At 43.4% G+C, this 16,538-nt stretch overlaps 1 protein-coding gene across 3 annotated transcripts in view; it reads left to right on the top strand.

Annotated features, from left to right (window-relative positions):
• ADCY2 (adenylate cyclase 2) overlaps window positions 1–16,538 on the top strand; it is a 404,157-nt gene that overhangs the window by 110,185 nt on the left and 277,434 nt on the right. For all 3 annotated transcript variants that reach the window (XM_023625864.2, XM_023625863.2, XM_023625862.2), the window contains exon 3: window positions 6,760–6,921. In XM_023625864.2, coding sequence (XP_023481632.1) covers window positions 6,760–6,921 — 162 coding nt within the window. The remainder of the gene's footprint in view (window positions 1–6,759; window positions 6,922–16,538) is intronic.

Below are 16,538 nucleotides of genomic sequence, written 5' to 3'. Positions count from 1 at the left end.
TAGCATAACAAAAATAGAAACTATTTCTCTGATGGTGTATTTACATAACTAATCTGGTTATCTTGCTGATTATGCTGCCTTATACATTCTAAGAGAGAATGGAGTAGACAGCAAACTTTCTTTAAGATATTAGAGTTCAGGTATAATTTGAAAGTAAAAAACTAGAAGCTCCATCTTTTAAGCTACTGTTGGCATGTCTGGGAACTTTCCTGCTTGTCATTGCACTCTGAAAGAAATGTGAACCACACTCTGAAAATCCAGGGTTTTCACACCAGAGGCCGGAGGCAGGGAATGGGACCATGGTAGACCAGATCTCTGTTGAGACAAGTTAGACCATTTCTGTGTCTATCTTACACTTACTTAAGCTGTACCTCCTCTCTTCTCCATGTTCACAGTAATTTTCTGTCTAAAAAAGTAAAGAAAAAGATCATTTTTATGAAATTATTTGTGATTCATAAAGTATAAATAACGGTGATATTGTGGATGCTTGTTTTTGTCCCTGACATGAGAATGGAGCGTGAGATATAAAGTGGGCAGAAAGTACTTGAGATCTAAATTCTGGTTTGAGCTACAGCATAATCTTGATAGTGTGATTTGAATTGTGTCCCTCAGAAAGATATGTTGAGGTCCTATCCCCTAGTGTGGGTAAATGTGACCCTATTTGGAAATAGGGTCTTTGCAGATGTAGTTAATTAAGCTGAAGTCATACTGGATTAGGATGGGTCCTACATCCAATGACTGGTGTCTTTATAAGAGGGACGTTTGGACGGAGACACAGAGAGGAGGTGGTCTTGTTAAGGCACAGTCACACAGAGAAGAAGTCCATGTGGAGATGGAGGCAGAGACAAATCAAAGGCCCAGGATTACTGGAAGCCACCAGAATCTGCCAGAAGAGAGGCATGCGGCAGATTCGCCCTGAGACCCACCAGAGGAAGTCAACCCTCCTGACACCTTGATTTCTAATTTTTAGCCTCCAGAACTGGGAGAGAATAAATTTCTGTTGTTTCAAGCTACCCAGTTTGTGGTCATTTGTTACGGCAGCCACAGGAATCTAGTACACTTAACACGCAACTCCAAAGAAGTCTTGAAGACATTGAAGTGTCCAGTCCTCCCTTTCCTCTGCTCTTTCCAGCCTGACTCTGAAGGGAAGGATCAGACAGTCCCTTCTGGTCCATTCTTGTTCAATTGTACAATTCTGATCCTGCTTTAAAAAAATTCGGCTCAGGCTGTCATTAGCACTGTGAGACCTTCCATCCTGGGAAAGTGCCCTTGCTCTCTGCTAACGAGGGCGAGTGACCACCTTTCTGGAAGAAGATGAGCTTTTCCCTGCCAAAGAGCTTCCTCTGTGAGAAAGCAGTGACAAAGTTCCACCTCCTTCTTGCCTAAAGCATTTCCATTGTATCAAACTCCTAAAAGCATCCTCCTTAGGAAGAGCTTGTGTTGCTGGGAAGGCAGAGTGAGCGTATTTCTGTCAGCTGACGTGTTGGGTGACAAGAACATTGAGTGCAGGATTTGAAAGGGACTAGCTCCTCTGGACTGAGCATTGAGATGCTGATGAAAGAGAGGCAGCCCAGGGCGTCTCAGCTGCTGGGCTAAACTTCCTACACGTGGGTCATCCTTTCCTTCAGTAGATTGACTGGCTTCATGCCTTCAGTCCTGGAAGAGTCTTTTTTTCTAGGACTCAAGGGATCCTGGAGGAAGACAGAATAGGAGGGTCCCTGAGAACAGGAGCTATTTTCTACTCAATCCAATATCTGCTGCTTGCCATAAGCATCACACAAATGTCTGTTCATTTGAGTTTTTGAATGTAATTGATCAGTAGAGAAGTATCATTCCAAACTCAGTATGACTGTAGTTAATGGCAAGGAAGATGGACCAAGGAGGATGATGCAGTATTTTTAGAGATGCATTTAGTGAGTAGATGCTAGTAACGTGTATATAATTTGGGTCGTATTGAGACATGTAATAGAGTTTTTCATGCAGGCACCAAGTATTTATGGAGCACCCACTGTGTGTCAGGTACTGTCCTAGGCATCGTGGTCTTGGCTGTGAGTGAAACAAGTTCCTGTCCTTAAGGGGTCATTAAGCTTCACTATGTGGAGGGAGAAAATTAACAAATAAACTTGGATCTATAAATGCTGTGAATAAGTAATGCAGGTGAAGAGGACTAGGGGTGTAGAAGGAGGGGGATTTGCCATTTTGTGCAGGGTGGTCCATGAAGGCTAGTAGTAAAGTGATAGTTGAGCAGAGACCTGAGTGAAGAGAGGGAGCTGGGCAGGGGGACCACAGGGCAGAGCACCTGGGAATGAGCATTCCAGAAGGGTCCAGAAATAGCCAGTAGGCCATGGAGTCTGGATCATGTCAACGGAAGCAGAACAGGCAGAGTGGAGGGTGGGGTGGCCACAGCAGGCCACGTCCCAGGACTGGTGAGCCACTGTCAGGACTTGGGAGTTTACTCTGAGCAAGGTGGAAAGCAGCTGGAGAGTGTTGGTGGAGAAATGATAAGAATTTGTATTTGAACTGGTTCTAGAAAGATGTTAGATTCCAGCAGGCCAAGAATAGGAAAGAGGACATTCTGAGAATGGGGACAGACTTGGAGGAGAGTACTCTCTGCTCACGGCATGGGAATGACCTGGTTGGCTGGAGCAGAGCATGCTGGCAGAGCAGGGCCGGGGGAAGGATGGAGAGGTTGGTCTGGGGAGGCTCTTGACCTCCAGGCCTTGTGGTTTCTACTTTACACCGTGCTCATAAGAACCCTTGGAGACAAGTGTTCAGAGTACAGGGGAAGCCAGAGGAGATTTTCTTCCAAGGAAGGAACTGATTAGACCTGTGCATTCAAAATCACAAGTCCAGCAGTTGTGTGTTGGCTGGGTTAGAGAAAGGGGAATGTCGGAGAAAGGGAGTCAGTGAGAGCCTTATTGCAGCCGGTGGATAAGGGGTTCTGATCATGCCACGAATGACCCATTGGGAAGGAAATGCTGGATAATGTGGTGCATCTGTTACTCCAGAATATTTTGCAACTGGTAAAAAGTAAATAATATATTCAGATATATAGACTTGGAAAGATGCTCACAATATATAGTTCAGTGATAAATGCAAATTGCAGAGTAATGCATATGAAATCATCCCTTTTTTCCATCAATAAAATCCCCCGTGTGCCTGTGTGTGTTTGTGTGAGCATGAGCTTGGTGTCAGTCAGCACCATCTCAGCTGTGCTTGGGGACTCAGGAGCTTACTGCCCAGAGAGATTATGGCTACCTCTCATGACCACAGGTCCATGTGGGTCAGCTGAGGGACTCTGCCCCTCACTTGAGATCAAGGCTGGGAGAAGCTGTAACCTCATGTTTCCATGATTGCCAGGAAAGGAAGGGGACTTGGCAAGTTGTGTGCTAGCCGTTAAAGTTTTCACCTGGAAAGGACATATATCACTTGTGCTCACACTTCATTTGTCAAAGCAAGCTGTATAGCCTCAACTAACTTAAAAGAAACTGCTCTGTGCAGTTGCACCATGCTCCCAGAAGGAGGAAAGCATCTTTGGCTTTCCAAATACTTGGCAAAGAGTCCTAATGATTACCAGAATCATGGAGAATGGGGAGGAATGGGCAAAAATGAGGAAGGATGCACACTCCACTTTCTTTGCTGGAGGGAAGGGGAGAAGGAGTGAGAGAAGGTATGGAAGCATATTTCCTGTCAGATAAGAAGATAATGAACCAGCCGAATGGAAGTAAGGGTGGAGAGGAGACAGACACGCAGTGCACTGGAGTCCTAAAGGAAGAAGACTGTGTGGAGACGCAGGAGCATTGTCAGAGGTGATGCTCAAAGGTTTGCACCTGGGTTGTTTGGAGACTGAGACATGGGCAGAATTGAGTTATCCTGCAAAAGGAACAAATTTAAGAATGTAAAGGAGAAGCTCTTAGTTGGTTTAAAACTTATGGAGCTTGATGTTCAAGTAGACCTGTGGAAAGATATGTATGTCTTGCACAAGGCAAATCGCAGGCTAGAGTTCAGAGAAGCACTAGAAATCACCTCATCAGCATGAGTGCTACCACTTCAGATATTGGACTATTCCGGGGTTTCTGTGCAGGGTCTCAGTAACCCGCTCAATGGCTCGTCTCTTCAGTGTCTGGACAGAGACATATCCAAGGGGAATCTCAGTCTGTCCCCGTGATAACATGGAAACCCAAGAGACTGCATTAGATTTTTTGGCATTTGTTACCCATACATTCTTTAGATGTGCCAAATCCATTTGGGGTTTACATATGGCCCTATTTAAGTTGCTTTGGAAAACAGGCTAAAAAAAATTAGAGCCCTCTGGGATTAATAAGAAGTGAAGAACGTTTCCCCGTGGGGAACCTCACTGGACATTCTTCCTCCCAGTGCAGCCTGTGGAATTTTGCCCAGGCACCGCTAGCTGAACTCCCGAAATGCTGCCACTAAAATCCAAAACTTAATTTAATGTGACTTGCTTAATTGACCTGTAAAACTTTCATTTTGTCATCTAAACATGAATACTTAACAGGAGCAACCATATTCAGAAAGCTGAATGTCTATTCTCCATTTGGTTGCTGTAGATAAGTTTTCCAAGCACTTCCATTTCAAAGCTCAAAATGGTTGCAGAAGTGTATATTAATTGAAGTAATTAGAGTTTTAAAACTGTGCAAAATTAAGCTGTCCCAAAGCTATGATAATTTCAAAGAAATGCAAAAGATTTTGCATTAGAAGAAAAATATGTAATTGTTAAAGAGAAGTTTTCTTTTGTAATTGATTGTCAATCCTGATAATGGAACATATTCGTTTAATACCTATTATAGGATATAAGGGTTTTGTGTAAATGCTATGTGTAAAAATAACAGTATCTTAATTGAAAATATTTCCTGTGCATTTGCTGAATATTAGGGGTTTCAAAGTAAGTTAAATTTTCTCAATAAGCAGTAACTGTGCAACAATTGTTTTTCTCATTCTTCAAAGAAACTTTTCCTATAGCTCAGTGGTTCTCAACCAGAGGCAATGTTACTCCCTGGAAGACATTTGATGATGTTTGAGTATATTTTCAATTGTCACAACTTTGAAGGGGGGAGGCACTACTGGCTTCTAATGGGCAGAAGCCAGGGGGTGCTGCTAAACATTCTGCCGTGCACACACCCGTGCCTCTGACTGAGCTATCCAGCCCCAGTGTCGAGTGCTGAGGCCGAGAAACCCTGCTACGCAGAGTCTGTGTAGATGGTGACTCCGTGATGTAATGTGCAGCACAGATTCCCGTGACTGTGCAGGAGGGGAACGAGCCTGGTGGCCGCCTGGGCTTCCCTCTCTAAGTGCGCTGGGAGCTGAGCCTTTTGCCCACGTCCTTCTCCTGAACCCACACCCTGATTCACGGCGGAATAGCTGGTGTGGTGTCTCCTCCTCCGTCCAGCTGTGCTGGGATTTAGGGTTCCTTAAAGTTACACGGGTCATGCTGGGAAGGCGGGGCCAGCTCTTTCCTTAGCTCCGCTTTGGGTTTTGAGTGAGGCTGTGAGGCACAGCTCACCCAACACCACGCTCCCTGTTTCCCTGGCCTTGGTCCTTTTTCCACTTGATTGATCACCTTTTTATCCTTTTCGATTTTCTTCTGTCTCTGCTTCTTTTGTAATGAAAATGCCCTGCTTTATTACCTACTAAACCATTTTCTTTTCCGTTGCAAACCTTTCTCTAAGCTGTTTTATATTGATTTTTTTTTTATTGAGGTGACATTCACATAACATAAATTAGCCATTTCAAAGGGAAGAATTCAGTGGCATGTGGTGTAATCACAGTGTTGTGCAACCATCACTCCAAAAGGACACTGTAACTGTTAGGCACTTACTTCCCATTGCCCCTCCCCACCCCCTGGCAACCATCAATCTGCTTCTGTCTCTATAGATTGCCTTTTTCTAGATATTTCATATAAATGGAATCATACAATATGGGGTCTTTTGCCCTAGCTTCATTCACTTATCATAATGCTTTTGAGGTTCACCCATGGTGCAGTATATATCAGGACTTCGTTCCTTTTTATGGCTGAGTAGTATTCCATCGTATGGATACACCACATGCTGTTTATCTGATCATTCGTTGATGGACATTTGTGTTGTCTTCACCTTTTGGCTATTGTGAGTAGTGCTATTATGAACCTGTGTGTACATGTACTGGTTTGAGCCTCTGATTTTAGTTCTTCAGGGTGTGTACTTAGGAGGAGATTGCTGGATCATATGATAATCCTATGTTTAACTTTTTGAGAAACTGCCTGACTGTTTTCACAACAGCAGAGCCATCTCTGAGCTGTTTTATTTTGTTTATTACATGTCCGTGCTCTTTGCATCTACCTTCCCTAACTCCCACAGACGACACTTGTCCACCCTCCCTGGGTCTCCTGAAACAGTTTGATGGGTAGCTTAAAGAATCCAGATGTGTGTTCGAAAGCACAGATAGAAAACCCTGAGAGTTTCAGACCAGCTTCTCATCTGTCCCCATGAAGTGCTCACATTAACCTAATGTCTGCAATGGTTTGGGTACCAAAACTCGAAATCCCCAAATTTTGAAAAAAACCTATTTTTCTCCCTCACAACAGTTACTCCTTTATTGCAATGCAGTGGATTTGTTTGAACACGCTGTCTTACTTTGTTGTGTTATTTCTTATGCGAGCACGGTTTGTGTTGTTTCGTGCAGCCTTTGGGGAAGGAGAGAGGAGGCACTGGGGAATGGGGATCCTCTGTGACTCTCGCTGTTCTTCTTTTCCACCTGTAGGTATCATTCTTCCTCTTCATCATCTTCGTGGTGTACACCATGCTGCCCTTCAACATGAGAGATGCCATCATTGCCAGTGTGCTCACCTCCTCCTCCCACACCATCGTGCTGAGCGTCTGCCTGTCTGCAACACCCGGGGCCAAGGAGCACCTAGTCTGGCAGGTGGGTACATCTCTCCCTCTGCTGGGTGACCTTCCGAGTCCTGCTGAGGATGCCCGAGCTGCCAGCACCCGCTCAGGGTGTGACTGTTGACTGGTACCTGGCAGGTGCTCCAATTCTGCTCTCTGACGTTGACTCTGAGTATTGCTAATAGGAGGTCAGGCCCATGCCACCTCCATCAGGAGGATCAGTAGTCACTTAGTAATTAGCAACAGTGAAAACTGGAAGTGGCAGTTTCCTTATGCCAACTGCTGAATGGTGGTATGATTTTGATGGTTAAAGTGGTTCTGATTATACATTATAATTCAGCTTTCTTATTTTTAGGGTGAAATCACTTATACAATTAAATTCATAGTTCTCCCCACCTCTCTCTCTACCTTGATATATAAAGCCCCCTCTTTACAGAGGACAGAAGATTTCTCTATTTCTTAACCTTCTGGCAGGTTCGTGGACATTAAAAGAAAAAGTTCTTTAAAATGCTACAACAGCAAATTTAGCTTTACTAATAAATGACCTTTCAAAGAAGCCATTTTATTTAATTAGTTACAAGCATTTAAAAAGCCATTTGATTTCCTGGAATGTACATCCATCAACTTGAGGTCAGCAGTTAGGAGTTATTCCTAACAGTCTCTTTTTTACCTGTAAAAATTATGTTGTATTCTGCTCTGTTGGAGTCAAATATAACAAATGCAGCCATGGCATAAAGTCAGTGGGGCTGGGAGATGGAGTTATGAACAGCATTGTTGTTGGAAAGGGGATTCTAGACGGGGGTCACCTGAGCCCTGCAGGGTCTGAGAAACCAGTTTGTCATTCACTTGCTGGAGAGTTTTATTTGGAAACCTGAGATGGAGCTGGAGACCTACCCTTGGGTGTGTAGTAATCTCTCTTAGTTGGAAAGCTTTCTAGGGACCTGTTTTCTCAGTATTCCTCTCCTAGCACTTGTCGTACATGCTCATTCAGAGTAGCCTGAAAGGCTTGCATTTGTGAAACATCCTGTGTCAGCACCGAGTGAGTGTAAAGTGGTGGCCCCTGGTTTTGCACAGCAGGCTCCAGTTTCACAATGACTTGTTCACATGTCACTAAGCAGCGTCCACTCCCGGGAAGGGGAGGAAAGCACTATTCTTCTTCCGTGCATTCCCTGTAATGGGACAGACACATCCCAGTAACTGCACTCCCCAAGACACAGATGGAGGCCAGTCAGTAACTTTCAAAGGAAAGAATGAAGGTGGGTGTTTTATTAAAAGAAGAAACAATCTGGCTGTGCCTGGGAAGAGGTGGGAGAAATGTTCCTTTTTACAGGAGCTCTGCCTAAGCTTTTGCTTCCTTTTTCTGCATTTCAGAGCCTCCCTGCAGATATTTATGGGACATTTCTCCTCTCTCCCATAACTTCCACTCTTTCACCCTCTGTTTAGTAGGGCCATTAAGCTCAAGCTTAGGTGCTCACGGGAAGGTCAGGGTGGGGGGTATGTTTTGCAGTGGGAACCAGGACACAGTCTCCTCCTCCAGCTTAATTTATGGAAATCACTGCAGGAAAGCCCTCAGCACACAGGCAACGGGCACTCAGATGTGCTGCACAGCTCCCAGCACCTGCCTGGGGTTGAGTTACCCTGGAACACATCCCTTGAACATTGTGTACCTATCTCTTCTACTCCTTCATGAATAAATAAAGTATCTGGTGGGTCAGATGTTGTAGAAAAAATACCTGGGCAATGAGAATTATAATACCTGCCTCTAAGGATCACATGGGGTTAAAAAAAGAAAGGAGAAAGTAAGTGCTTTGCGAAGAACCTGGCATATTCTAGGTCATCAAGTACTGTATTGAGGGTTTTTTTTAAGAACTTTTATTTTCTTGCATTGGTTAAAAAAAAATAAGGAAAGAATGTAATCTTAAATTTTTACTTACTTAATTTCCAAAACCAACAAAGAAAAATACTTCTTATCAGTGTACAGTCAGAGATAGGATAATTCTGGAATAGCAAAAACAATAAAAAATCTTCATTCCATAGTATTTTGTATAAGAATGACATCGAAAGGAACAGAAAAACATAAGGTCAGTTTTTCCATCCCTTCAGAAATAATTTCACAATGTTGTCAAGAGCTGGGAAAGGCAAAATATGCCAACATGTTTTAAATGGAAGGTGTATAGGTAAATGTTAGAGTAATGAAGAAGAGAAGTGGAAATATAACCTAAACATAACATGGGTTTGCGATGTGAGAAAAACACTTTATTGAATTCTCTTTATGAAGAATGTATATAAGTCACTGCCACAGATTGGGTGGTATGTTGCTGTGGTGTAATTGTTTAAAGCAAAACTATTTGAAATAAAGGATATTGGTCTAGTATAAAGAAAGAGGTTGCCCATCAATGATGACCAATATAGCCCGGCCTTCTAAACCATCAAAGGAAGAGTGCTTTTTATTTAGCCTAAACGAGTGCTTTTTCTAAGAACTTTTTGTTTCATTTTCTTTGGGTTTTTTTTTGGTGAGGAAGATTGTCGCTGAGTTAACATCTGTGCCAGTCTTCCTTTATTTTATATGGGACGCCACCACAGCATGGCTTGATGAGTGGTGTGTAGGTCTGCGCTGGGGATCTGAACCGGTGAACTCTGGGCTGCTAAAGTGCAGGGTGTGAACTTAACCACTATGCCACTGGGCCAGTCCCTCATTTCATTTTTTGAACACTGGCAATCTGTTGTTAGCATGTAGTGCTTATCTGTTAAGCAAAATACTGACAATAGGAAACCCTCTTCCCTTCCATGTTGAGTAACAGAGTTCATTGTTCTCAGGAAATTTGTTTTCCCAGCATTTGTCTTGTAGTAGAATTCATTCTCAGGCTATGATATACCATCTAATGGAGGAAATTTAATTAGCAACTGAAAATTATGGATGATATTTCCTAACACAATTAAACATAAAGTAGAACCCCTAGTACATTTCTTTTGCTTTTATTTTGAAACAATCACAAACCTACCAATAAGTGGCAAATCCAGTACAGAGAATTTTTTCTCCTAAGCCATTTAAAGATAGATTGTCAATCTGATGTGCCATCACCCCCAGATGCCTTAGTGTGTGTTTCCTACAATGCTATTCTCCTTTGTAACCATTGTGCAACCATCAAAATCAGGAAATTTTCATTGTTCTGTTACTGCCATTCAGGATCCTTCAGTTTTCCCAATAATGTCCTTTTTCGCAACAGGGGCCAGATCAGAATCATACATTGCAGTGTGTTCTCAAGTCTCTTTGGTCCCTTTCAGTCTGGAACAATTCCTTAGTCTTTCTTTGGCTTTCATCCTCTTAACACTTTTGAAGATTGCAGCCCAGTTATTTTGTAAAATGTCCTTCTGTGTGGGGCATCTGATGTTTCCTCATAAATAGACTCAGGCGATGCATCTGTGGCAGGAATCAGAAGTGATGGTGTGTTTGCGTCACATTTTATTGGGTCTCATTACGTATGGTGCTCATTACTATTATGGTGCTGGCCACTAGGCTTTTCCACTTTGAAATTACTATTTTCCTCTTTGTAATTAATCCATGCTTTGTGGAGAGGTGCTTTGGAACTAGGCAAATATCCTGTTTCTCATAAATCTTTCAATATATTCGTTTACTTATTTATATCTACATGGTCTTGTATTTTCCTGTTCTCTTCGATAGATCATAAACCATTGCCATCACTGCTTATTTTGATGCCCGTATGATCTCAGGTTTGTCCAGTACATGCCCCTTCAGCTGGCTTCTGTACCTTTTGAGGTGTCCCCACCGTTCTTTGAGCACTTCTTTGCTTTCTGGCACAGCGAGATCTTTCAGGCTCCTCGTGTGCTCTCCCTGCCCTAAAAGCAGCCGTCTCACCAGGGAGCCCTGTTTTTTTAGTGAAGAATGGCACTTAAGGGTGAGATCTTGGCTTTAGGTCTCTTCATGGCTGCTGGGGGGTTAGTACTCCAAGGCAAGGCCCACACACATTTATGTCTGCATTTATTTTCATATATACTTACATAATAAACGCCATGACTTCATACTGATATTTCTATTTCCAACCATAGGTTTCGTGCTGCTTTTCTCCTTTTCATGGTGGCTCCCTTGACCAATAGTGAAAAAAATTTAGCCCCTGTGATCTTCAACATATTTACTTATTTGATGAATCCCTGTGTGTAAACAGTCTCCTATTTCAGTTGCCACTTGCTCCACCTGCACAGGTGCCTTCTCACTTGGCCCAACTTCCTCCCCTTTGAGGCCTGTCCCCATCCCCCAGCTCAGGCTCTGACACCCCATCCAAGTGAGGGTGTCCCCTCCCCCAACTCAGGCTCTGATGCCCCATCCATGTGAGGGTATCTACGCCCCCAGCTCAGGATCTGTTACTCCATCCATTTGAGGGTTTCCCCTCCCCCAGCTCAGGTTCTGGCATTCCATCCATGTGAGGGTTTCCCCTCCCCCAGCTCAGGTTCTGGCACTCCATCCATGTGAGGGTATCCCCTCCCCTAGCTCAGGATCTGTTACTCCATCCATGTGAGGGTGTCCCCTTCCCCAGCTCAGGCTCTATCCCATCTGCTTGACTTTCTCCACTGTAGATACTCCTGGCACGTGGCCTAACTTCGTCACCCTGTGAAAATTCAGCTTCCCCCATCCCCTGGGGGTGTAGATGCTTCCTTGCTCTGCCTTGCCTGATGGCTGGGCACTGAGTTATTCAGGAAGGAAGGGAAAGGACAAGAAGGCAGAGAGGAAGAGGAAGCGAAGGAGCACATTCAAAGAGTTTATTTGTAGAAGAGAAAGTGATTCTTTCCAGTTCCTCTCTGTGATTCCCTTTGTACTGGTCACGGCAACTTTCCTTCTAATTCTTTTCTTTGTTTTTTCCTAACTGGATTTCAAAGAAAAGTTTTTCTGGAATCTGAGATTATTAAGGGAGTCTGGAATCCCTTAATAAAAAAGGGAAGAAAATAGGTAACAATCAGGAAACTTAAAAAAAAAGCAGTTTTATATTGTCTATGTAAGAAGAATATTTTATTTATCTATCATAAATTTAGCATAAGCACCAAAAGCTCTTAGCAATTTCTGATTAACTAGAAAATAAGAATTTTACCTGTATCGGTAGGATAATATGCATTTGGCTGAAAGTCCCATGAGAGCAGTGAGGAGTCTTTTTGGCTTATGATTTTATGGGGGCAAAGGGAAACTGAGGCTAGGAAAGCACAATGAGACCTCCCTCCTTGTTCTGTAGTGGCCTCCTCCTGCTTGGGCCTAGGGAGTGGCAGTTATTCAGGTTAGGAAGCTGGGCACGAGTCATGCCTCCCAGACAGGGGCAGTGGGTCCATGGGTCAGTAGCCTTGTCCTGTGTGCCGCCTGTGCTTGCCTAGTGCTTATGTCATCTTAAATATGCATCTTGTCCATTCTCTCTTTGCTAAACATCTGTAGATCAGCATCACTATCAGCAGGATGCTAAACCACTCTCAAGGAATTTCCAGATATTCCCATTTGTATATCATGATTGCATTTTGTATTTGAAACTTACTTTTCTTATGTGTTTATTTCCTTGATGTTCATAGCACGTTCTGAATTTTCATTTCGTATATCTTTTATTTTCCTGGGAGAGAGAGGAATTTGAACATAGATTTCTTTTGCAAGCCAGTTATATGAGAATCCATGTTTATTAAAGAAGATAAGCTAAGGAGTGCTTATTGATCTTCTAACAGGATTGCTCACATTTCCGAGAAATTTTATGGGATTCCTTTAAGTGGTAGATGCTTTAATATATTTAAGTTGTTATACAACTTGAAAAATTTTAGTTTGCACTCGAATAGAAAATATGGCCTGTCATCTAAGGCAAGATCATAATCAGTAGTAATGCAGATTTGTTTCATAACTGATTCTTTTTCAGTATAATTCAGGAACTGTATATTGGTGTCTGGAATCAAATTGCATTTAGGATCTAATCTGAGAAGCTCAAAGGAAAAACAGCAGGTTACCAGCTGCCCAGCTTCTGCTGTGGAAGAGACTAATTATTAGGAATTTGGATCTCTGTTCCTACTATTTGGTCTTTAGAGAAGCACAGGATATTAACGTTTTCCACAAGGGAGGAAGAAAAGGAGACTGTACCAGTGTACTGATCACTTTGTGTAGCGTCTAACTGCTGATTGAGAATAATCCATATCCTATGGTAGCAAGCTATCGTTCCTCTTTCCTAAAGGTGCCATAATTTGGAAGGAGTGGGCTAAGCATGGAGAAGAGGTGGAAACAGGGAAGCGCCTAGTGTGACTAAATCCTAAGGCAGATTTCCCTGCACTTCACATCCCTGCTCTCCTTCCTCCTTCCTCATCCTTCCCCCCAGCCCCACAGATAGACCCCCCTTCTCCTCTAAATGGCAGGAACTTTTCACCTTCACCCCATCAGAGAGATGTGGTAGGGCCCTGAACAACCACCACACAAATTAGCACTTTCTGCAGGAAGGCAGGTCACTTTACAGATACTGTGCCATTTCTGCAAAGAAGCTACAAGAATGTTTGAGACAGAGAACTTTCATGGTGGTAATTAGCTGATTCCCTGCAGTGGTGGAATGAGACCTAATTTATTTTCCAGCCTTGCTGAGGCCGTTTTGGGGAGGGGATAGAAGGAACAGAGGTAAAGGAAACTCTAGCAGATGATGAGTTTTGTCTTGGAGATTTGATCAAAGGAGCATAAAAACGAAAGATTTCTTGAAAAATAAAAAAATTATTGTCAGTCATCCAACTTTCCCTGTCCTCTTCTTGAATCTGTCATCTGAACGCTGTGCCCTCTGTCTGTTCAAAGCAATGGATTCATGTCAAATAGGTTACATTGTTACAGATTGATTAAATGTTGGGCGAGTGGCACGTTTCACTGATTGACATCTTGACAGTAGATTTTCCTGTTACTTTCAACAATCCATGCATCTTTGTTCCATTATATACAAAAGTCTGAGGCTCTGTCCATTCCAAATGTTTATTTTTGCGAACAGTGTTTGAAAGATACTGATTATAATAATTTATTAAACCATCAGTAATTGTTCTTTAAAACCCCTAGAAGACAATGAGAAAATCGGCACCCCCATGGGGAGTCACACAGGATGTACCTGCAGGATGAATGAGGAATCTGCTAAGCCATATGAACTTGAGAGAGTAATGTATCTGCAGCTTGACTTCAGAAGAACTTTACTCTAGTTCTAAGGGATTTCTTTAAAGGTAGAGAGAAATCCAATGAGTTGGTGCAGTAGAGAAAGGATGTATGTATAGGCACTGAGAGAAATTCCAAGGAGAGCATGGCTGGGGATGTTTTTAGTTATCTGTAAAGTGGAAATAATAATAATGGCTTCTTCCTAGGGCTGCATCTTCTTAGGATGATTAAATGAGTTGATAAGTGAAAAGGACTTAACTGGGCCGGGTGCATAGTTAGTGCTCAGAAACATCAGATATTAATAATAGTAACTGCTTAGTGATAGACCTGCAACATTTTCTTTATGTTTGTGGAGTGCGAGGAACTGGGCAGCCTGGGAGCAAAGGGAGAGGATGTTCTTTCTGTCTGCTTTTGCAGCAGTAATCACGGCATGCCTTCTATGAGAACGTCATGCGTCAATTTTTGCCTCTCCTAGGAGTTATGAGATCTGCTGGCCAGACTCTGGTTTAATTATTTTTGGCATCCTTCTCAGCAGCTTTTGAATGTCTTGACATGGTGGAGAGTGTGGGATGATGGACAGAGCAGGCACTTTGGCCTCAGGTGGAATCTGGGTTTGGATTCTCCTTCTCCCACTTTATAGCTGTGTGTGGTGGACATGGAAGTGGACCATCCAGATCCCCCTCAAAGAACGACAGGTTGTCCAGCTGTTGGGGTGTTGTTAGCAGCTGACTTTCATCCATTAGACCCTTCAAAGACTCCTCGGCTGCATAGAGCTGCCAGCCCAAGGTTGTGCCTTTCCGAGGGTGGCCCACATTCATGAGTGGTTGAGGTGGGAGTATAAATTCTATCCATTTTGGCCTGATGCAGGATGATTCTGATGGGCCATTTCATCTTCAGAGCTTCTGCAGATGTGTCTGAAATTGTTAGGCCTGCATTGTAACTCAACTTCTTGCTCTGCCCAGTCCCAGGTCCTTCCTTCCCACGGGCATTGATTTGAACGGCAGTCCCTATAAACACTAAACTCTGTTTCAGAATGTGCTTCCTGGAGAACCCAACTGTGACATTTCATCAACTTGGACTAATTCTTTAGTTTACTCAGTTTTCCCATCTGTAAAATGGCAACAGTAACAACCACTACCTTAGATAACACTGGCCTTGGTGCTGATTCAATGAACTGGTGTGTAGGGAGAAGCTGTTATCAAGTTGGGCTGATCCTTAGTCTTCCATAAAGAGTAGACAGCAGCAGCAGCAGCAATACTGTATTTTTGTAAGTTTAAATGATTTTACAGAAGCTAAGAGAAGTCAAACATAAAATTATTTGGGGGAATATGTTAATAATAGAAGTCCAAGTGACCTAGGGAGTTGGGTAGGGCAAGAGTTGGAGCATACATGCGTAAGACCCTCAGGGCCCAGGTCTGGTCTGGTTGACCATCCTATGGAGTGCCTACCTAGGCTCAAGGCAGTGAGCTTCATCCTGGGGAGGTACTGGAAGCCTACACTCCACTAATGAGTGGAGTTTGGAAGTTTTACTAGTGCCTGAGGATTTGAGCTCCTGTAGGATAATGAAATGCCTGGTTTTGGAAACCCTTGAGACATAGCTCGCCCCTTGTCAGGAGTGAGAGGGAGAAATACAGGAGGGAACATGTATAAGGTCACTTATCAGCAGGACATCTTGGACTCCTGTTCCATCCTTTCTCTGGAGTATTTGTTCCCTGGGGAAGCCTGCTCCTGTTCCCCAGCCAATCTTGGAGATTGCACTTTTCCCCTCACTCAGGCCACCCACATGGTACCTTGATAGGATGGATCAGCCCATCCTGCATCTCAGTTTTGTGGTTATGAAGACGTGAACCTATACAGCTCCATCTTTTTGCGTTACTCCCCCAGCCACCCATCTGAGATACTGTATTGGTTTCCTAGGGCTGCGGTAACAAATTACCACAAACTCCGGTGCTTGGAATAGCAGAAATTTCTAAACTCTGAAATTTATTCTTTCACAAAAGTCAAAACAAGGTGTTGGTAGAGTGGCTTCCCTCTGGAGACTCTGAGGGAGAATGCTTTCATGCCTTTCTAGCATCTGGTTGTTGCCTGCCATCCTTGGCATTCCTTGGCTTAGGGCTTCAAAACTCCAGTCTATGCCTCCGTCTTCATATGGTCTTCTCTTTGTGTCTCTGCATCTTCTCTCCTATCTCCTCTGGGGACACTAGTCATTGCCTTTAGAGCCCACTGAATCCGGGATGATCTCACAGATCATCTTAACTTAGTTACATCTGCAAAGACCCTTATTCCAAAAAAAGTCGTATTCTGAGGTTCCCAGTGGACATAAATTTTGGGGTTTCTATTCAACCCACTACAGATACCAACACCCATAACTGGACTGCAGTTCCACTCCCCTCCCTCCATGGGTTGTTGCAGACCCTCCGTGTATTCTCCAAGGCCAGAGAGTCTGTGGGGTTCCCCTTCTCCATCTGCTCAGGTATTACTAAGCTCTATGGTGCACAACATAC

Source organism: Equus caballus, chromosome 21, assembly GCF_041296265.1.
Source record: "Equus caballus isolate H_3958 breed thoroughbred chromosome 21, TB-T2T, whole genome shotgun sequence".
Classification (NCBI taxonomy): domain Eukaryota; kingdom Metazoa; phylum Chordata; class Mammalia; order Perissodactyla; family Equidae; genus Equus; species Equus caballus.
The sequence above is the reverse complement of the archived record's forward strand: the minus strand, read 5'-3'. Positions and strand labels throughout refer to the sequence as shown.